Raw genomic sequence first — 22,405 nt, 5'->3', positions numbered from 1 at the left:
CTTAGGAATATAAATACATATATAATAGGAATATAAATAGAAAGTGCAGGAATTCAGGAGAAAAACCGTGCTGCTTAGTACAGTGTAAAAGGTGACACTCAAAAACAGGACACAAGTCCAAGTTTTGGTCTGCAGAGGTGCTGTGAGCAGTCTCTCTGTGGAGGTGCTGTGAGCAGTCTCTGTATGGGCTGATTCAGATTCTTATTATGCTTAAGCCCAGCATAGCGATCTGAAGATCACTAGATATACATTTCAGTTAGAAATATGCAAAATATTTTGTTTTTGTGAGTTGGCTCTGATGTAGGATGTATTTAAAAAAAAAAAAAAAAAAGTGTTCAGTTTTTGCTTTTTTAAATTGTTTGTGGTTTCATAGATTGTAAATGCCTGTTATTCCTTGCTGTTGCATACTCTGGGTTTTGCAGAATTTTAGGCAAATAAAGGATTATGACTAAAAGACTACCTAAAAAGCTTGTGATGCATTATGATTGATGAAGCTGAGTAAGAATGTAATTATCTATCTGTAGATATCTCGACTGGATCATCAGCTAATGGAGCACCTAACATAATGATGAATGGGGACCTTCCCAAACCAACCCTGATTCCAAATGGAATGCCAAATACTGTTGTGCCATGTGGAACAGAACGTAGCCTTGCCAACTGGACTCTCAATGGTCACGTGCCTGTGCTTTCTGATAGTCCATGTACAGGGTACATAATTGCAGTCCACAGAAAAATGGTTAGTAGATTTTGCATTTGTTTTAAACGATTTGTGTAACACCTAGAGAAAGTCAGAGAGGGTATTCTATCTACATCTGTACGATAAATTAATACGTATTTCTTATAAGGGATCATGAATGTTTCCCTACTGATGTATTCTCTACTGTGTAAGCACCAAGTTATTTGGACGTACAACTCTTGTAGATTTCAATAGTAATGTCTACTGTTGGTGTATTTTTCTTCTGTGAGTATTGGCATGCTTACCACTTCTCTAATGTGAGATGCATACTTGGGTGCTCCCCAGCTCCCTGATTAAATGTTCTAGGATTCTTTGAGCAGAAAAAATCCTTAGAGGAACTACTTGAAATGCTTTTCTTTTCAATTATATGAAACAGCCTTATTTCATACACAGAAACAGTGAAGATGCATAGTGCATTCATAGTTCATTCTGTTGGCATTAACTACTCTTCATAAAAACAGCATCTGTAGTAGTGTTGAACTCTAAATGCCAAAGTTGGATGGCTGACCACCTCAAATAGCCGTGTATTTGGTGTGCACTGTCTTCATGTCTTCAGAGCCTGTTGACATTTACAGCTTAGTGGATGTGGGCTGGGAGGCTATTTTAATTGACTGCATGTTTGTATGAGACTTTTCCTGATTTGTTCTCTCAAGTTTGGTAGGATTTCTTAGGCGTTGGGTAGAATGCTTTTGAGCCATTATAGCTTGTTAGTTGTAGTGCTTTGGGTAAGAGGAAAGAGGAACCAATTCCAGCAGTCCTTCATTGTCAAAAACCTAATTGAAAGGGTCAGTTGTATACAATTTTTGCAAGGCCATAGCAGCTTACTGTACCCAAGTGTCATTAAGCTGGTGTGATGTCTTTGTTGCAAATGAGACATGTAGCACAAAGGCCAATTTGTCTGCGTGGAGTAAGTTGTGTATTCTGTAAATGTAAAGATTTTCCTTCTATACAGAATATAAGCTTGCCTAGTATAGAGGTCATTTGGGAGCAGATAGTAGCATCACTGTGTCGTCTGCATTACAGTGTTGCTGTCTGATGAGAAAAGTAAGAAATGTGCATCGTTTGATATGCAAAAAAATGTACATAGTTGAAACAGATGTATGTTGATGTGGTTTAGTGCTTAAATAACATTAATAATTAATAGCATTGCTGTGGTACCATAAAATAATACGAAAAGGCTTTCAGGCAGTTTCAGCAGAACTGGAAGAAAAAAAAAAAGATGAAAAAATTGCTGGAATAGTGCACTTTTAATAGAATTAATAGTTTGTTTTAATTGCTGAAACCTAAAATATAAACCAAGGTCAGCATCCTTGTCGTCATGGTAAGAAGGGGTAGTATATACTTGTATCTGAGTCATTCTTTTTTTCCAATATGCAGATGCGGACAGAACTGTACTTCCTTTCGTCTCAGAAGAATCGTCCCAGTCTCTTTGGAATGCCACTGATTGTTCCCTGCACTGTTCACACACGGAAGAAGGATCTGTACGATGCAGTATGGATTCAGGTTTCCAGGCTTGCCAGCCCCCTCCCCCCTCAAGAAGCTAGTAATCATGCACAAGACTGGTAAGTTTGGCATGCCAGCTTTTGGCTTGAGCTGTGTAATGCTGTAGCTGAGAGATTTGTTTACCAGATTTTAAAAATACTTGGTTTTCATCTTCATGAATTTTCACTTCTCATAAAGCTCTGTTGAATGAATATATGCTTTTAAATATAATTAAGTTTTTAATGTCAACAATTCTAGAAATAATTGTGTGCTTCTATTTCAAGTGATTTCTGCCTATAGGTTACATCTAGTGGGTTATTTTCATAAGAATTCATTTCAGAGTCCTGAAGTTTAATAATTTAAAAAAACAAAAACCTTTAAATCCTTGCAGTGTAGCTAAATGCAGCAGGCCTTCCAGTTGCCCTTAAAGATATGCTTGGCACAACTTAATTGGTTCATTCTCATGCTCTGATAACTCATTCAAATGGAAAAATAACACAGCTGCCATGTGGTCCCATTTCATACATCTTAGCAATAAATTACTGCATAGTTTGTTATGCCAGGGACTTCTAGCAGTCTTGTACATTGTTTCATGCTGTGTTCTCTTCTGTTTCAGTGATGACAGCATGGGATATCAGTATCCATTCACCCTAAGAGTGGTTCAGAAGGATGGAAATTCTTGTGCTTGGTGTCCGTGGTACAGGTAAATCTTTAGACTTAAGGGAATCACTTCAGCAGAAATGTAATCTACGAAAATGGGATTTTGATATATTTCGGTCTTCAGAGCTAATAGCAATAAGAATCAGAAATCTAATTTAACCAGCACCCTCACGTGGCAGACTTGTGCTGCAGAATAACTTTTGTGACTCAGAGCTGTAAGTTCTGCTGACAGAAACCTTAAATTTGGAGAAAGTCAGGAAATCATAAAAACCCAAAAGCCTTTTAACTCCTTACCATCTGCTGTGTGTGTGTGTCTATGTGCAAGCACATACATGTACTTGTTCAGATGATTTGTGGGGATTTCATACAAAACTGAACTTTTAATGTAAGTACATTATCTGCCCTCAATCATTTCTCTACTGTTCAAAGGGTAAGAACAGAAATAGGATGGTTTGAGATTCACCCTGGGCACATGCTTTGAAATTTTCCCTAACAGACATGCTACTGACAGTTTCAGACCTTTACAGTTAGGTAAATGTGTGTTTGCCTGTGGAAACAAAGTGTTGTATTTGTGTGTGCAGCAGGCAGCTCCGTTCAACAATATGCACAGGTAGGTAGCTGGGATTACTCAACTGCTTCAATTTCTCATGGGTATTAAAATTCTGTACTAAACCAGTCCTAAAAATTGTTTTGTAAAAATGTCTGTATTTTTCTTAGAAGTGTGAAGTAATGTAAAATCGGACAGGTTTTGGGCAGTGTACATCCCACATCTTTTTGTCTTAGATTTTGTCGTGGATGTAAAATTGAGTGCACAGAGGATAGAGCTTCTGTTGGGAATGCTTACATTGCTGTAGACTGGGATCCAACAGCACTCCATCTACGCTACCAGACGTCCCAGGAACGGGTAAAATTGCAACAGAAACCCTTTGTTATTCCATAGTAGTTCACCAAGATAAAGTTAATAAATAGATTTTTCTAAGGGTGCCAGTGTCATAAACAGTTATCCCTGAGTAAACCTATTTGATTCATTGAGTCTGCAAAACCAATCTAAAGATAGTCATGTAGCTGAGTTGAACTCAACCAGCTATTCAGAATTTTGTGCTCTACAGATTGTTTTGTAAGCTGAGAATAAGGACAGATTATTTGTATGTTTGCCTCTTCATAATTGAAATATATTTTTGCTAGAATTTGTTGCATCTGGTTTCCATTCTTAATTAGCGTAGGATGTTATTCGTGTGATACTGTGAACAGAGGCTTCCTCTGAGCAATTTGTGTGTATTTCCAAGTCGGATACAGTTCTATCTCGCTTCAGATTGTAGAAGAGCATGAAAGTGTTGAACAAAGCCGCCGAGCTCAAGCAGAGCCCATCAACCTGGATAGTTGTCTTAGAGCCTTCACCAGTGAAGAAGAACTGGGTGAAGATGAGATGTACTACTGTTCCAAATGCAAGACCCATTGTTTGGCTACAAAAAAACTGGATCTTTGGAGGCTTCCTCCCATCTTGGTATGGTATTGTTTCATTTTCCTCCACAGCAATAAAAGCAAAGGGCATTGGTTAAAGATTTGAATTGCTAATTGTCATCTTGTTCTGACTAAGTTGTGTTTTTGCTCATGGTCTCAGGAGGGCCCTGACTTAGTTTGCAGCACACGTTTCTGTAATGCAGGCAAATAACTTGAAATAAATCTCATATCCCTTTGAATCTTTTTAGCTGAAACACTGCAGCAAGTGGTGGCATTTCGTATTCCGTTTCATCTGCTCTGACAGAGTTCACACTTAAACAGTCTTTTTGGCAATGTGATTTTTTGTCTAGTTGTGTAACCACCTCCTTTGTTTCTTTCAAACTTGGTAGGTTATGCAAAACACCACTATATTTGTCACTGAAGAGAAGCCACTTTTCCATCATTTCCCTGTGAAAATATTAGTTCCACAACGCACACTGTCACATACTACATGGTTAATGTTTTATTAATAAATGATAAAATGTGTATGCTTCGGGGGGAAAAAATACATTTAACAGTGAAATTACTCTGATATAATACTTTAATTTTTTTAACATATTTCTCTCCTTAGATCATTCACCTGAAAAGATTTCAGTTTGTAAATGGCCGCTGGATAAAATCTCAGAAAATTGTTAAATTTCCCCGAGAAAATTTTGACCCAAGTGCCTTTTTGGTACAAAGGGATCCAAGTCATTTTCAGAGAAAACAATTAACTCCTCAAATTGACGAAATTCCTGAAGCACGGATTCTTCAAGGGGACGCTAAAAAAGTAGATCTGCAGATCACTTGTTCAACAGAAGGAGATGTGAGCAGAAGTCCATCATCCCTTAACACTGCTAATGTCATGAATAATATCAAAGGTAGGTAATTATTAGGTAGAATTCCATTAAGTGCTGATAATTGGGAAAAATTATGTGTGTGTATGTATGTATATATATATGTATATGTATATATGCATTGCTAATATATATATGATGATATATAATGATATGTATATATATATAATGCTAAATCACTACATTATTCTGAAACATTCACCACTTCTGTTTTTTGCCCTGGAAAACTTAATGAATCTTTACTATTTTTTTAAAAAAGAACATTACAGAATACTGGTACTGTCCATGTCTGTGTACAGTGGGCAGAATTGAGTCTGAGGAACGTGCTTCTACATGAGAGTTAAATGGGAGTGTTGGTGGGGGTGTGTGCACAGCTACTTCTACTTTTACATGGAACAGTGTTCTCTAATATTTGATTATTTGCAAAAATCTGGACGGTGTGTTTCCTTAGCCTAATAGTCCATGTGTTTTTTCCATTCTAGCATCTCCATCTCTGGGAAGGAAGAGTGGAACCAGCTGTCCTTCGAGTAAGAACAGTAGCCCAAACAGTAGCCCAAGGACTTTAGGAAGAGGCAAAGGGCGCCTGCGGCTACCGCAACTGGGGAAAAACAAACTGTCAAGTAGCAAAGAAAACTTGGATGGAAGTAAAGAAAACTGCACTGACCAGGAACAGAAAATTGCTTCTGATCGAAGTGATGCTTTTACAAGGGGGCAGAATTTGGGTGGTAGTCAGAATGAACTGTATACTGAACTGTATACTGCTCAGGACGGTGAGGTAACTCTAGCCAACGGATACATCTGTGAGCAGAACGCGTATAGCAACGGTAGTATCAACGGCCAGATTGATAGCCACAGCGAGGAGGATATTGCAGATGACCAAAGAGAAGAAGTTTGTGTTAACCCTATTTACAACCTATATGCAATTTCGGTGAGTTGGCTTTTTGTGCGAGTAGACTATCTTTGTGGCATTGATTGACTGGACGTGTTTATTGTATTCATTACAGAAAGTAAAGGTTGATCAAACAGGAGAAGAAAGTGTAGTCAGCAAAATAAATTTGCCTTTAAAACTGAGTGAAAAGTACGTCTCTGCTTAGTGCTTTTTGTGCTTGGTCATATCCAGTCATTTAATAAAAAAAAAAGGGTAAAAGCAAAACAGAATTAGCAGGAACACTGATATTCTTTATGAGATGAGAAAAATAATGCGAAAATTTGATAGCAAAAGAAATTGAAGGAGAGAGGGAGACTGGCTGTGGATGGGGAATGTTCAGCTGCTGGGGTCAGTGTGCACGAGGTGTCTGGCGCATGCAGTGTGCTGCTACTTCAGAGGAAAGAGATTTTGTTGAAGAGAGTCTGTATCATTTAAGCATCTTTGGCAGGCATAGATTGTCGTCAACCATTGCTCCGTAAAAAATGGTGAATTTGTTCTGTGAATTCTCAGCTGTGATGTCTGAGCGTGAATTTTTTTCTTCTTTTTCCTCAGTGCCATTCAGGAATTATGGGAGGGGGTCACTATGTCACTTATGCCAAAAACCCAAACAACAAGTGGTACTGCTACAATGACAGCAGCTGTAAGGTAAATCTTCTGTTGTAACAAATTGCAGCCTCAGGTATCTAGATTCAAAGAAACTTGTTTTGTGTGAACTCTTCTTTTAGAATCATGAACATCTCAAATATTGCTTCATTTAATTATTCTTGTGGTGTTTTTGTTTTTTAACTAAAATTGTACGTGATGCTTCTTTCAAGTTAACATTTGTTCATCAGCTGCTATCATGTGGTTAAGGGAAGATGCTTGTTTTGTACAAAGATGGAAATGCTTCTGAAAATGGAAATCCAAGAATGTGTTTTCATGACACTTGTTGTTTTGTATTCAGTGACTGAATAATTAAGTTCCAGTATTTCTGAGTATTTGCGTTTGGCTCTATGAAATTTTTACACTTCCCAAGTAAATAATGGAGCCTGATAACTGTAATGAGGAAGGCAGAAAGCGTGATCCTTCTAGTTGTGAACAGCCTCTAAAGAGTACCGTTTCCAAGGCAATTGTGAGTATTGTAAGTCGAGTGACAGTAACACAGTTGTACCAATGTGTATTTCAGAACGTGTTTTTGTGTTTTGCAGGAATTGCATCCTGATGAAATCGACACCGACTCTGCCTACATTCTTTTCTATGAGCAGCAGGGGGTAGACTATGCACAATTTCTGCCAAAGATTGATGGCAAGAAGATGGCAGACACAAGCAGCATGGATGAAGACTTTGAGTCAGATTATAAGAAGTACTGTGTTCTGCAGTAAGCGGATGGTCTTCAACAGGCAGTTTGATGAGTATGAGGGATAACACCCTGAAACTTACATTTGGCAAAATGTTATTGGGACAGATAAGCTAAGTGTAGTTATTGTACCCTGTGATCTGAAAGCACAAAAAGAAAACCCTAACTAAACAGCAGTTAATATAGAGATAGTATTGTTTCGTTCTGTTGTCTCACTACATGCTCTAAATGTTTCTGATGTTAAGACATCAGGCTGAGACTGCCATTGGCCTTTAAATAAAATGGTTTGAGAAAAGCCGACAAGGACCAAATAAGAGCTAAATTTAATAGTCCAAATAAGAGCTAAGCAAAGTAGTGTAGAGTTCATCACCTATTCTAACGACCCCCTACATTTCTCCTTAGATTTAAAATATGGGGAAAAAATGTAGTGTTGTCTTTGGACAACATGATGTTGCTACCTCCTTTTTCCTGCAGTTTTATTGCATTTTACTGGCAAAATGGGGAAAGAAAGAGAATGGAAAGTAGACAAATTTAAAGAATGAACACCAGAAGTAGGAAAGCTTTCCAGTTTTGCCACCACTAATGTATCAGTTGCTTTCTTTCTGTATGTTGGGAGCACAACCAAATCCTAATTTGGAAAGAGATTAATTTCTACACTTGAATGGTTTATTTTACCTGTGTTTTCTCCACGTGTTGGCTGTGCAGATCAACATGTTTCAGGAATGGCTTTTCTGCCTGAGAAGTGCTATCTTAAGCTTTTGAGATGCCTCGAGAAGAAACTTCAGGTTGAAGAGAGTAGCGGTGATTGCACGCGCGGTGTCTTAAAATGTGCACATTGCACAAGATGTTCCCAGCTTTTGGAAGGAAAGATGCTTGAGCTTACGTTTCATGACTGGTGTTGCTTTTAAGTTTGCACTTTTAAAAAAAATTCATATAATTCAAAAACAGTTTGTTTTTGTTGTTGTAAGGGCTCTGGAGTGAATGGCTGTGAATTAACCCACTGTGTATTTCAAACCAATCAGAAGCTGTGGTTGTCAGGTAGCTATCGTAGCATTCATGGGTTTTTATTTTTTTTTATCAATTTCTTAATTTAAGAAGGTTTCTTTCTTTCAAAATTCGGTTGCCTTTTGGAATTTTCTGTTTTGCAACAGGTTATGCATATACTTACAATTAAAACAGTTCTTGTACCCTCGCAGGATGCTCTTTTGAGTTAATGGGCTTATTGCATTGAAGGAGAGAATGAGCAAGTCTTGGCAGAGAGCAGAAAAAAGATGGTTATTTTTTGAATAGGCATTTCTTGAAACATTTTCAGTGTTAAAGCGTTAGCATGTGTAAATGAAATGTTTCACACTTTCACCCCTTTGTTCTTCAGCTGAATCTAAGATCTTACTGATTTTGTCACGTGTCATCTTCCAAATTATCTGGATTTTCTATTCTCACTAACAGTTGATATTTACCTTGCTGATTTCTGAAATAAATTTTAGGCTTCTTTTTAATGTGTTTTACAAGAATGCCAAGCCTACCAGTAAGTGTTCAATTTTCAGAAGGATCTGGGTTTTATCTATTTAAGAAATTATATCAGCTGATCTTGCTGTCTGCATTCAAGCTAAAACCTCCCAGTCTGCGGAGGCCATGCCGCTGTCAGGGCAGCAGATCAGTTCCAAAATAAGTATTGTCTTACTTGTGAAGTGTTGCTCCCTGTCCCATATGCTCTTTTATCTCTAAAGTGATCTGAACATTGAGACTGAAGAAAAATTGTGAACGTCTAGGTTAGAAGCTTTTTTCGGTTCCCATTTGTCTATTCCTCCCTTCCCAAACTCCATGAAAAGTGAAAGATTTTTCAACTGATTTACTTTGAAATGTTTTATTTAAGCAGGTAGCACAATCTACTAATGTTATTTGATCTTCTGTGTTTGTTACATTGGTTGTAATTAATTTTTTTTAAATTAAATTAATTCATGATTTAGTAGTAAATTTATTAAGTTAACTATTAACTACATTCACTTTGTAAATTATTGTATAAAGCTTATTGACAATGCACTGACTTTAGAAAGATGTTAATGTACATAAATACCTTGTAAATAAAATAGTGTTGATGTACTGGAATATGAGCTGTATTAAAAAAAGGTATTGGTAATTGTATATGGAGTGAACCTGTTTATCTGTAACTATATTATTCAAACAAATTAAATACTGTGGATGCAGATAGTGTCGCTTCTTGTCAGATATTTCTAACAGCTCTCTTCCTTAAAGTTCCTGTGCTCTTTTAATGAAGCTCAGATGTATTTTTCAGTTCGCAGGGTTGACATGTGTGAATAAGTCCTTGTCATTTCCCAGCATTGCTCGTAGCAGTGCTAAAATTACTTGATAGTTCTGAGGTTTAAGTTATTTTACTTCTCCATTTGAGGACGTGCTGTTCAGTTCATTTTAGTGTTCGTCCATTTAATCCTATTCAAAATGTGTTCAGTGAGAACCACAGGTGGCAGCTGGGGGTTGGACTGATGGTCCTGTGGGTCTTTTCCAACCTCGGTGTCTCTGTGACTCTGTGAGCTTTGGTATCGGTCTGAAAAGCCTCGTGCACTGAATTGCATTTAATTAAGCAATGCTCTCATTTTTTATGCGCTGTATTTTTGCTGTTGAATCTCAGATCGGTGATGACTGAAATCACAGCGGGCGAATCTGAAATTCCTAACTAACTGCGCCTGGGAATCCTTCTGCAGATTATTAAAGGTAGGGGGGGGTCTTTTTAACATTTAATTATTTTTGTTTGTGTGTTTTGGGCAACTGAAATTCCAGCTATAAAACTTCATTCCGGGTTCCCGTACAGCGATGAACAACGAGGCCGTTGGAGGCCTCAGCGCAGGCCTCGCTGTGGCGGCGGCCCGGGCGGCTGCGGCGCCGCGCTGCTCTGTGGAGCTGCGGCACCGCGCGAGGGCAGCGCAGCCCCGCGGCCGCGAGGCGCTCAGGCGGAACGAGGCCTTTTGTGGAGTCGCGGTGAGGAAACGCGAGCGTTGCGGTGCTGGGGACGCCTTCGGCGCGTTGTTTATCGCCGCGGGGTTTTCCCTCACCAGGTAAAACGACTTCTAAAGCTAGATTGCTTCGTGGCACAGGAGAATCTGAGGTGGTGGTTGGTAATGCTGTGCTGAAGCGTTTCTTCAGTGTTTGTTGTATAACTGGTAGACATTCTAGAGCAAGCGGAATTCTTGTTTGGTCAGTGGAAATAACTTACAATTCATACAAAAATCACGGGCTAAAGGCAAATGCAGGTTGAGGAGTGTGGTTCTTCATCAGGGCTGTGGAGCAGTGCAGCTGTGCTGCTGCTGATGGCTCTTCACCTGTGGTCTGAAGGATGAAACTTGCTCCCACAGCCAGCAAAGGAAATTCTCCTCTATCTGAAGGAAAGGACTCACATGGAGCACAGGCCGACGTAGTTTCCAGCCCGTAGTTTTAGCAGAGAGCTGCCTTGTTGGATGGAAGAGGAAGCGTTCCTTGTATGTCAGATGCGTAGCACAGATTTGCAAAGAAAAGAGAACCAATATTTTCTCAAATATTCTTTTCAGTGAGAATTGAGTGATGTTTCCTCTAGAATCTTTTCATTGACTGATTATTCTTCAGTGCATTGCCACTGCATTGCTGATGTGCCCTACTGATAGGTTTTAGTTGAAGCAAAATATCACATTAGCAAAGTGAGAAGTCAGAGGCAAAATCAACCATTTAAACATTGGAGTGGTATCAGCTCTGAGGCAAACATGAAGAAATAAGAGGCAAAAATCAATCTTGCTATTGTTTGGATGCAAGCTTGCAGATAGGTTGCACTTCAGAAGTAAAATATCACTTGAGGTTGTATGCACTCATTGGTTCATGGGATTTCTCAAAAGAAGGAAGCAGTAACCCAACAGCTCTGATAAGCAGATTGAAACTGAACTGTATTTTCATCTGAATCTATTGTTTTGTTTATGAAAGGTAGGTTTTGTATTTTCTCTTGCCTCTCTTGGTCAGTACTGCAAGTACTGCAATTTGATAACAATGATATTTATTCTTAAGCAACAATCCATTTCAAAAGTAAATGAAATGATCTTAGATACATGAAGGGTTTGCTCTTGGAAACTGTCTGAAACAAGGATCTCAAGGTGCTTGATGTATGAGCACTCGGTCACGTATTTACTTCTTGACTGTGTATAGCACTGAGACGTTTCCTCTGAGCAGCCACTAACTATACGAGACTTACTGATAATTATAATCATGACTTGTTTTCTTTTTTTCCCAAAAAAGGAAGTAAATCTGGCAACTGGACTGAAGACCAGAGTAAGATGGCCTATCAGGAGTTGCATCACTAGGTGTTTGTTTGGTTTCAAATGTTTCCAAAAACAGTGTCGTTACACTTAGCTGGAAATGAACTATTGTTCTTATTTTTGGGCCCTTGAAGATGCTAAATAGATAACCAAAGAGGGTGCATCAGGTTCTTCCTTGGACAGGGAAGCTGGTGTCTCAGTGGAAATGACACAGACTGTGCTGTAGTTATCAATTGTAATTGGAGTGTTAAACAATGGCACTTGCTGTGCGTAGCCTTTGCTGCCTCAGAACAAGGGATCATGCTTGTGATAATTTCACAGTGATGTTTGCTTCATTTGCAGTGTTGAAAAACTAATTTAAAGAATATCACCTATAGTTGCTCCTATCACGGATTTGTCCTGTTAAGGCTTTGAAAGTGAAATAATGATAATCTAGTTACCTAAGATGTTTGTATGTACTGTTTTTGGTAGTAAAGCTGGATTCAGTTCTGAAGTGTGCCACAGGCCGTGAAGTAGATGAAGGGATCAGTGCTGCCAAAAACTGCAGCTGCTTTTTGCTGTTCAATGCCTTTTGCTTTGGAAATGAAAACCGTGAGGTCTGTCTGAAATCAACAAAACCACCTTGGCCTGAGCAGATTGATAAAGTGGCCTGTGTTAAAGCTCTGCCCCTTCTGTGTGTCAGCGGTAGGCAGGTAGCCTTTGCGTAGAGGCTATCAAGTCTGAGAACTAAGGCTGTTTTTTTCTCCTGTTAGAGAGAGAGGGAAACAAGCAGATGGAAGGTCACTTCTCATGCAGAGAACTGTGTTTGCATCAGATTGGAAAGTGTGAATGTCCCAAGTCCTGTGAGTGCCCTGCTGCCAAGAGGAGTTGACTGCTGTCACTTCCCCCTAAATCTTAAGAACTCAATTCCACAAGTGATTTTTATCTTTACACCATTGTTTAAATCTGTTCTGAAGTTGCCAGTTGTGGCTGCAGTGTATCCTCTTGCTCCCCGTGCTCCCTTTGGCTAGCACAGGAGGTTGTGTCACTTATTTTCTCTATATTGCCCGTTTGTCCATTATCTACGGATTGGGGCCATTAAACGCCCTGAGAAAGCACACAGACTGTAGGCATGGCTGTCCCTGGCTGGCTGAATGCCCACAGGATCAGCGTATGTATTCATTTCAGCTTTTGTTGTACCTTTTTTCCCTTAGGACCAGTAAATGGAGGCACGAAATTAGTGAAATGTAGTCATTCGTGCTTGCTGATTTATTGTTTCATGAAAATAATCCTGCCAGAATCTCGGAAGATTGTGCCTTTTGTTTGGGGCCAACCTCCAGCTTCCTCGTTCACGTGTAAAAGATTTCCTGTTACTGAAAATTAGCAGCAATGTGTGATAAGGGCTGCTCAGCATATTGGCCACAAACTAGAATACTAAGAATGTTTTTCCATTTAATGAAAACAAGGATTTTTTGAGCACGTTTACAGAATCCAGAAACGCTGCTCTTCCTGCTGGTTGATCTCTTAATGAGCCTTAGTTCACAAAGGAACCAAAGCACAAGGATGAAATCCTGGCTTTTTTGTCACATAAAATTCCTACATTTGGATGCCTGTCTTCTATTCAATAACATCTATCCCTGATCCTCACCAAGGCAGAAACTCTTTTCATTGATCAAAAGAATAGGTATGTTTCTTCATTCAGACTGAGCGGATGGAGGTGGTTCTGTACTGTCTGTTGCTTCCACCTGGTGCAACATAGATTAGACAAGTGAGATAATAGCACGGTGTCCAGTGCTGCATAGAACTATTGGATCATAAAGTACTTCAGGCTGCAAGGAATCTTGTTCAGCTTTCTGCTCAAAGCAGTATCATCACTGAGTTTCGGCATGCCCCAGTACTTGCAGACATAATTGCTTATAAAAAAAAGTAATTAATTAAATCTGAAAATGAAGATATCCTAGTCTGAAGTGCTTCATTTTACTTTGCTTTGACAGCATTCTGTCACAGTCAGGTCAGGCTTTCAGACCTCACCCTGTAGCACATCTTCTAACTTACTCTTCCCTTTTATTACTGCCCTTTCACTACTTCCCAGCATGCTGTGACTTGGGTTGTCTTTACACCTTCCATTGGAGAGGTTTTGTTTAAGCAGATAGAAGAAATGAACTAAGCAGGCAAATAAATGGCAGAAGTGGTGGCTAGTTTTGAAATCATAGAAATAATCTGAGGTACCAATAGCTTGGGCTTTAACCCAGCCCTACAGGACAACAACAGAGAAAAACTTGGCCAGATGAGGCTGCTTGTTTGAAATTTGCTCAAAAATGATAAAGGAAGTGCAGCATTCAGCTGGACCCTCTTTGTGTTTTGCATACAATGGCTGAGATGGTTTGCAGATTAAAAATTGTCCCTTCACTCAGTGCAGCATTTTGATGGAGAAAATATTTATGTGTGTTATAAATAAGCCTTGGCCTCCTGATGAGCTGCAGGAAAACTGAAGGATTCATGCTAAGAACTGGATGACAACAAAGGAAAGCTGCTGCTTCAGAGCCAGGAACAGGATCCAGCACCAGCAGTGCTGAATTAAGAAAGCTTTACAAAATATGCTTGCCTTATGATGTTTGGAGTAAGGAGACAATGCGAGGAACAGTGTGATTACGAACATGTGGCCCTTAATATTGTTACATCCCTCCTAAAAGTGCTTCGTAGACGTTTGACAGTTGTACCCATGCACTGCTCTCAGTGCTGGTGCCGTGCTGAAGCGTAGTGTGAGGGGAAAGAGGATGCAGGATTTGTTTATGAGGCCTTGTTTATGAAGATGAACTCAGCAGCAAGGAGTGGATGGACGTGTGCTGAGGTGACAGGGCCTCAAAGCAAACTGAAGATGAGGACAGTGAGCACAGCACACAGCAGCAGCGCATCCTGCCAGGGGGGAGGCGAGTGCCCCAGGCTGGGTTAGCAGGAGCCCGGCCAGCACAGCGGGGGAAGGGATCTCCCAGAGACTTGAATTCATTGCCAAACTTAGAGTAGAATGGAGTGGGTTTTAAAGCTCTGATGGTCAGAGGTTTACTTGGCAATCTAATCAATGCTCCGCCTGGATTCTGGATGTTTTTCTTTTGTGCTCAGATCCATCAGCAAATGGAACAGAAAGTTAGCTGAGGTTTTGTTAGGTGATGTTTTCCTTTTGACGTGCGAGAATGCTGCCTGGAGACTTTTAAATCAAAAATATTCACAGTGGGGAAGAATGCTTGTTCAAGGAGCAGGAAAGGATTCCTCACAGGAAGACCCAGATGATGTATATTGACCGCTCTGTTTACAGTCTTGCTCATAAGCAAGTGAATTGGAAATGTTTGCTTGCCCATGTGGTCTTTTTATCTTCAGCTTTGCTTACAAAATGTTCCTGTTTAAAATACATTTGATAAAATGTTGGCAGCATATCAGAGAACTAATGTGAACATGGGGTGTGGACAAAGATGTCACAGCAGGTCTTTAAACTTCTTACCTTTTCCCCTTGCTGTATTTCTTTAAGTGATTGAATGAAATAGAAGTTAGGATGCTGCTGCCTCTGGTGATGTTTTCAAATAACAACTCAGATAATGAAGTCATTAAATGCTGTTTTAGCATAATCCAGGGATCTGACTGCTCAGTAAGACACGAGGCAGGCTAGCAGCAGTTTAAAGTAGTAAAAATTAAGAGTGACCTGAAGAATTAGCGGCTCTGAGCACAAAATCTGTAGGAATCAGAAGCCTGACTTTGTTTAACTGATTTTGATGTAACTGGGACAAAAAGCTGGCTGTATTTTAAAGTAGCCTTCTCTTTCATGTGAGCGACAGGCAGGCTAATACAGTGAGAAGCTGAGTGTGAAGAAGAGTAGAGTTCAAACAAATTAAGAAGAGTCGGGAGTTGATTAAAAGGAAGTAAGGGATAAAATACAGATGTGAGGATCCCCTCTAACACTTCAACCTTCGCAGGGTTGGGTCTCCCTTTACCGGCCGGTTTTTGATGTTGTGGGGTAGAAAGCAAACACCTCCTTTACTTCAGCTTTTGTGTTCAAAGCAGCATTGACCCTTTGTCTAACAAGTGCTGGGGCAGGTTATAAATCTGTAACTTTGCACTTCACCTTTTGTATCTTGCTTAATGACCTTTTAAAAATAAATGCAGAGTGGCTGAAGGAAACTGTATCAGGAATGGAAAAGCTGACACTATGCAACCTGAGCTGATTTTTTCAGATCGCTCCACTCCGTTAAACAAAACTTCTTTTCTTTGTGGTTTAAAAAAGAAAAGAAAAGAAGAAAAAGGGGAAGAAATGGGACGGGGGAGTGTTTTTGTGTTGGGTTCTGTCTGGTAGTTTCGACTGTGAACTTCTTGCTGGAAAAATGCTGCAGTTACTGGCCTACAGAGAAAGGCCTGCAGTCATCTGAATGTGCAGACAATTTCTCAGCACAAATACCTGCGATTTTGTTTTCAGCTGTTTATGGAAAGCCTGCTGTTCAGGGGGATGCTTGCAGGAGCCACTGGCACTGCCTTTGTTTGTTTATGTGCCTGAAAAGAATCGTTTCAGATTCTGATCAGGTTCTTTTGCTGTTTCCCACAGTACTAAATTTAATACATGTAGCTTTAATATGAAAAAAAGTCATACTATCTTTTATCTATCTCCAAGAGAACATGTACTATCCCTGAGGATATCTTACTGTAAAACATCAAATTTCTCCATCTCAATGAAAGGAAAACTAGACTTTCCCACCATTTAGACCAGTGTGATATTTTATTGTGGTGGTTTAAAGCACGTTTTGGATTTGTGTATACAACAGCAAAGCACTGACATTATTTTCTGTTGTTTATGTATTTTGCTTAAAACAAAAGATCACTCTGGAGGGGAGGCATCCGAGGAAGAATCCTTGCAGAGAGAACCCAGGTTTATTTTGGGTGGCGGCTCTGGTTTATCAGCTGCAAACGCCCTGAACAATTGGGGGCTTCAGCCCGCAGGTGCCTTTACCACAAATAATTTTAATGTAGAAAATCCACGGCAGCTGAACCGACTGTCATCTGCAGGCTGTAGCAATGGTTTTCCAGTAATGTTACTCCTTCAATCCCTCAGGTGGTTGGGATGCCAAACACCAAACAGGGCCGTGCCATGGGCGGTCGCTGGGGCTGTTGGTAGTTTCTTCACGTCTGCAGTTGTGTGCCCTGGCTCAGGATGAATAGATTCAGAGTGAACCAGTTTCCCAGTGCCCTCACAGCCTTTTCTCTGCGGTGAGTCTCTAAATGGCTGCTGCTGCCTATTCTCAGGGTCTAACTGCAAGCCTTCTCTTTTGCGTGTGCTTTTCCTCTGAGGCCCAGCTCTGATAAATGGTATGAGGTCAGTCTCAAAAATGTCTCGGATGCTTCACCTTGCCACAGCAGATGATGCAGGTACCAGCAGGAGGACAGGGAAGCCATGCTGTCTGCTTTGGGGCAGTTCATACGCTACATGCTTGTATCAACTTCTGGGAGTGGCACTCCAGCCTATGCAGGACTATTTGTTTTGTTAAAGCCCCGACTCTTCCTTTCAGAATATCAGCATTTCAGTCCAGCCTTTGCACTTATCGGCCACCCTGCAACAGTTAATTCCCTGGCTGTGTGCTTCATTCCACCAGCTCCGGACCTTTGCACTTTACATAGATGATCCTGCCTGGGTTACAGATTCACATGGTAAATTGCTGTAATGTGAGCAAAGAACATCCTGCTCCCACAAAAAATATTCCACGTCAATTTGATTTAAAGTGGTATCGACGCCTTGAGCCCGACTTTCTAGAAAGAAGAGAGGAAACAGCACTGTCCACTGGGTGATTTTCGGAGCTGCCAGCTGAGCTTTGGTTTCTTTTGGTTTCTGCTGGTGTGTGGCAGTGATGAGGAGCTCAGCACACCTTACTGCACACCAGTGAGAAATGCAAACTGCCGCCGCAGCAGTAAGTCTCCTTGCTACTGGTATTTCAATTCCTGGCCCTTCTGCCCCAGTGAAAACTGAAATTTAAATATGAACTTAAAATTTTCCAATGGGAATTTCTACAGATCAATTTAAAAACGTAGAGCTGTTGGTGTAGAGGCCGATTTCTCCCACTGTGGCTCGCTGTTTGTCCTCATGCTTTTGAGCAGTTGTTTTTTCTTATTTATTTGGGCATTCACAGCTGAGTGAATCTCTTAACGTGAAGAGTCGGATAGAGGATTTATACTGATACAGAGCATGACCTCTAAATTCTGTAATATAATTCCTTTGTTTAAACATACAAATTAATTTTCTAACTGGTTTACTCATTAAAAGCTGGTGACGCTGCACATTGCTTTGTCATTTATAATCCTGGGCTCTTTTAAAAGATGGGGGATAAAAAGAAGCAAGGGGTAGATGGAGGAAAAAATTGCTTTTCCAGCTAACGTTACAAATAACATCACTGATAATGTAATGCTCATAGGAATTTGATTGTCACAGATGACTTCTCTTAATAAGAACATATTGTGGTGCTGACTGAGGACATTCTGCAAGGAGCTTCTTTAAGGAAGTGTTGGGCACAAATTCTAACTGAGGAGCATTAAGAGCAGTGGAATTAAAGCACGGCCTTTTCTTAGATTCGCTCTCACATCAGTTTGAAGATGAGAAAAAGCAAACAGAACCCAGCATTGGAGTCAGGCGCACACAAGCAGGCGGGCACTGGGAAGGTTGTACAGAGTGTGCAGTGTGGAGCCTGCGATACAGCGCTGTGCTGAAAATGATCTGTTTCCCATGGAGCACCCTGGGATAATTGAGTGCTCTATAATGAGGGTGCAGGATGTGTTAATCATTCCATTTCAGCTCTCTTGGCAGGAATCTGACAGTTGCTTTATAGCAAAGCAGGCGTGGATACTTATGCTTTTACAGCCGCTGCCCATGCGACCAGCAGATTTTATTACTGTGCTGTTCTTCCTGATTTTCTGAATGGGGGAGCAAAATACTGCACCTTTTTCATCCGCTCTGCTGGGATAAACTTGTACCAAAAAATGTAAAATAATTTTGTTGTTGTGTTTTTAGCTTTCTCTCACTTTTTCTCTGCTCTTACATTTAAGCTCTATTTAGTTTGGTTAACCAGAAAGCTGAAAGCTTTAGGAAGATCTTTTGCCTGATGAAGCTGAGGCTAGCTTAGCCATTTATGTCTTAACCAAAGTTAGAAAAGGACCTGTTGAAGTGCGTGCTTTTATCTCACAGCCGTTTTACAAAGCTCTGTGCATTGCCCCGCGTTACTGAATCGAGCCACTAGGTTTCACCAAACCATCATCTCCATCTGAAAGCTGCGTCTGCCGCTGAAGTCATTTGGGTCTTCCTGGAAAACTGTCAGGTGTGTTTTTTCTTTTTAACAGTCTTCATGTGAGGCGTTTATGAATCACGAGCTGTGACTTATCTGTTGCCCAGCCATCTTCTCCCTGTCACAATCTCAAACAATTCCTGTGGCTGCAATAAAAATCGCACTGGCTTCTTCCCATGCAACAGGAATGTTTGCATTTTATGAGCTTTAATAGCTGTTTTTAAAATAAATCAGTCTTGTATTGTAACTTGTGTAGTCATATCTGTGGGATCATAAATCTTAACATCCCGTTTATGCTCTGGCACTGCAGTAATAACAGTCAGGACAATAAGAGCCTGCTTCAGTGTGGGAATTTTTATATGGGTGACACTGGAGTCTCTTGTTGCACTGCTTGATAAGACACCCTGTTGTCTGCCACTCAAATTGCACTAAAATCATCGAAGTAAATGGAGCTGCAGCAATATTTCTGCTTACAACCTGCTTCAGAGCCTTTATTTAACTGTTACAATGCCTGTTCCCAAAAATGGTTCAGTTCTGTCCAGTGATGTGGGGCAATGTAAGTCTTTCCCTTTGCTTATTCATGTTTGGAATGAAGTGCTGCACAAAGCCCAGAGCTGTTGGCCGCAGTGAGTTTACCTGAACAGGACAGGGAAGCCTTCAGCACCTTGCTGGCTGTCTGCGTGCCTTCCTCCTTCATTAAGCAGCATCTTTATTTAAACAGATCGCTGTTTTCCTCTTAGATTTATTCCTAGGTTCAACAGGAACTCTTGGATTCCATGACACAAAATATTGTGTGTTACCACTTGTAAGGAAGCATTTCAGGTGATGTGTACAGCAAAGTCAAATGATTCTAGGTTTTTAGAAATACATCTTTCTTGGTAGAGAATGGCTATGATTTACTCAGGCCTTAATCTCAATATCAGTGCAATCAGCAAGATGTAAAACTTCTGTCTTCCTCTCTAATAAATTCCTCATAACTGCATGCATCTGTAACCTAACCAAGGGCACTGCTCTCACGTCCTGGGAACAATGACTGCTCTCAGTAACCTGGGAATTGACTGGGTGTAGCCATGATGGGTGTAGTCATAATTTTAGTAGATGGAAAGTAATGTATTTTTCTATGAGGTTTCTTTCACATGACAAAAAAAGAAAAGGCATTGGGAAATTTAACTACATGAAAGTAGATTATAAGGAAACAAATGCCACAGGTAACAAAGTGATGTCAGTTCTTTTCTTTTCTAAATGTCTGAATTGTTTTAGAATACGTTAATAAATAGAAGATTAGAAAATAGCCCAAACTTATCACAATCTTTGAAAACTTGATACCCTTTACATTATAACTTTAAATGCAATTTGCATTCGACTTTAAGAAAGAAAATAATCTCCCAGAGACATTTTAATTAATTGCTGTAGTTAATTTCATTCATAATTTTACATTTTTGACCAATTATAATCAGGATTTATGGAGTATATGCGTTTATTTCTGTTAGAAGCCTGAAATTGGGTTTGTTTGGGGGGGAAATGCATTTAAACTTGGTACTAAACTGCATGTTCTCATTCTCAGCAGTTGGTTTGAGGGAGCTGTGTCTGTGTTCAGGAGGGCCCTGCCGAGGTCACCATGCTTGCTGCTCCTGCTGCCCTCTTGCTCCTGGAGACTTTTCCCTGCTTCCATCTCCTCTGATTCCTTTTTAACCTGCCTCTGTGAAACAGTTCAGGCTCAAAAATGCCAGTGAATGTTTTTAATAAAGAGGCAGCTCGATTTACTCGTGCAGTTGGGGAGGACTCTTGTCTGCGTGGTTTGGGTTGCTGGCAGTGACTGGTGCTAACACAGCAGCCCTAGTGCTCAACACATCTTGCAAATATGTGCCTGTAAGTCCATGGCGATGGGCGCTGGCACACGTGGCCTCAGAGTGCTGCCAAGTGGAAGTGCTCTGGAAATGTCCCCTGTGTACCGAGGGCCGTCCATTCCTGCCAGCCCAAAGCAGCTCTAAGTGGAGGAAATCCTCTTGCAGCTTGTTGTTTGCCATCATGTTTGTACAACCTGGGGTGGCAAGGCAGCAAGGCGGGGAAGCTGTGGTACTTTTGTGGTCTGAGGGGACAGACTGGGGCCTCCCCTCAGCCTGGAAAGGCCCTCAGAAAATGGCCGCCAGCAGTGGTGGGAGCTGTGGGTGTCTCTACTTTACCCAACACCCGGCTGTCCTGAGAGAATGTTTCCTTTATTTTTCTTTCCCTCCACCATTTTTCCTTCAGGTAATCTACAAGCAGCAGGGCAGCCCTTGCTTTTGATTCCAGCTCTGGCAACAGCAGGTGCTGCAGCCCAGCACTGCCGCAGTGCCATGCCCAGCCCTCAGCCCCAGCCTGGGGCTCTGTGAAACGTACAGCCTGGAGATTCTCTGTCAGTGCCTCCCTCTCCACGCTGGTTGTCAGGTGGGTGTGAAGCTGGGCTGCTTTCCTGGTGCAGATCTGTTTCTCCATCTCTCAGCCGCTAAAAGCCTGTACTCAGATCAGTCTGATCCTAGGCTGGAGAAGGAGCGCTTTGGGCTTTTAGACATGGACAAGACCCGCTGAAGTGTGCTGTATTCCTACTGCTCAGCCTTACAGTGAATTGATTCTTTCCTGGCAGCCATCACAGGTAAACCCTGTACCCAAATCCTACTGCCTCTGAAGGATGGAGTTCTCATTAGCTATTTCCAATCTTGTGGTAATCTCCCAAAATAATCTTCCAAACTCTTGTGAGAGGAATCTGCCGTTTTGAGCACACATGCTGTTCATATACTGTTTTCTGAAATCCAAATGGTAGTCATGAATGGCAAAGCCACTGCTATCTTTGTTGCTTTAAACCTAAAATATACCCCTCTAGAGAACTTTAGTTTCTAGCGTTGTTTCATTTTCTATTAGTTTATGTGACTGAACATTGGGATATAATGGTCTTTAACCCTGGTTCCAATGTATGTAAAATGCATTAACAAAGCTTTGTGTTAGCCTCTCTCTAAGTAGGAAAACACTATTTCTTGTTTTGTTTTGTTTTTAGTATTTCTCAATTCTCTCCTATAGCATCACAAGTCAGCTATTAGTTCTTTAGGAGTTTCTGTAGTTTCCTGTTTTCTTGCCAATGGGAGAGATTTCCTACTAAAATTCACGTGGATACAATTCTTGAAAATCTGTTCCTGAAGCTACCTGTGAATAACAATTACATCTCCATAAGGACTATCACAAAAGAAAGCCAAATGTTCCACTTGAAACCTTTCTGTCTTTTAATGTTTTTGACTGAATAGCTGTTGCTTTAGATTTGTATTGATTTACTGCATTAATGCTAGTCCTGTTGTTGTCATACTCAGCACCAGAGCAG

The 22,405-nt window shown here is 40.6% G+C and overlaps 2 protein-coding genes across 6 annotated transcripts in view; both read left to right on the top strand.

Annotated features, from left to right (window-relative positions):
- Positions 1–9,686, top strand: part of USP32 (ubiquitin specific peptidase 32) — a 58,837-nt gene extending 49,151 nt beyond the window's left edge. For all 4 annotated transcript variants that reach the window (XM_048966611.1, XM_048966608.1, XM_048966607.1 and 1 more), the window contains exons 26-34: positions 525–736; positions 2,114–2,298; positions 2,835–2,921; positions 3,662–3,782; positions 4,191–4,382; positions 4,950–5,238; positions 5,697–6,142; positions 6,695–6,787; positions 7,330–9,686. In XM_048966611.1, the coding sequence (XP_048822568.1) occupies positions 525–736; positions 2,114–2,298; positions 2,835–2,921; positions 3,662–3,782; positions 4,191–4,382; positions 4,950–5,238; positions 5,697–6,142; positions 6,695–6,787; positions 7,330–7,503 (1,799 nt within the window). In that variant the 3' untranslated portion in view covers positions 7,504–9,686. The remainder of the gene's footprint in view (positions 1–524; positions 737–2,113; positions 2,299–2,834; positions 2,922–3,661; positions 3,783–4,190; positions 4,383–4,949; positions 5,239–5,696; positions 6,143–6,694; positions 6,788–7,329) is intronic.
- Positions 9,687–17,415: 7,729 nt separating this feature from the next.
- ZNHIT3 (zinc finger HIT-type containing 3) overlaps positions 17,416–22,405 on the top strand; it is a 44,556-nt gene continuing 39,566 nt past the window's right edge. The window contains exons 1-2 of one of the 2 annotated variants that reach the window (XM_048966515.1): positions 17,416–17,691; positions 18,960–19,089. The gene's annotated coding sequence lies outside the window, so the exon portion shown is untranslated. The remainder of the gene's footprint in view (positions 17,692–18,959; positions 19,090–22,405) is intronic. The other variant, XM_048966514.1, reaches the window with a different exon arrangement.

Source organism: Lagopus muta, chromosome 20, assembly GCF_023343835.1.
Source record: "Lagopus muta isolate bLagMut1 chromosome 20, bLagMut1 primary, whole genome shotgun sequence".
Classification (NCBI taxonomy): Eukaryota; Metazoa; Chordata; class Aves; order Galliformes; family Phasianidae; genus Lagopus; species Lagopus muta.
This window is presented reverse-complemented; position numbering and strand designations above follow the sequence as displayed.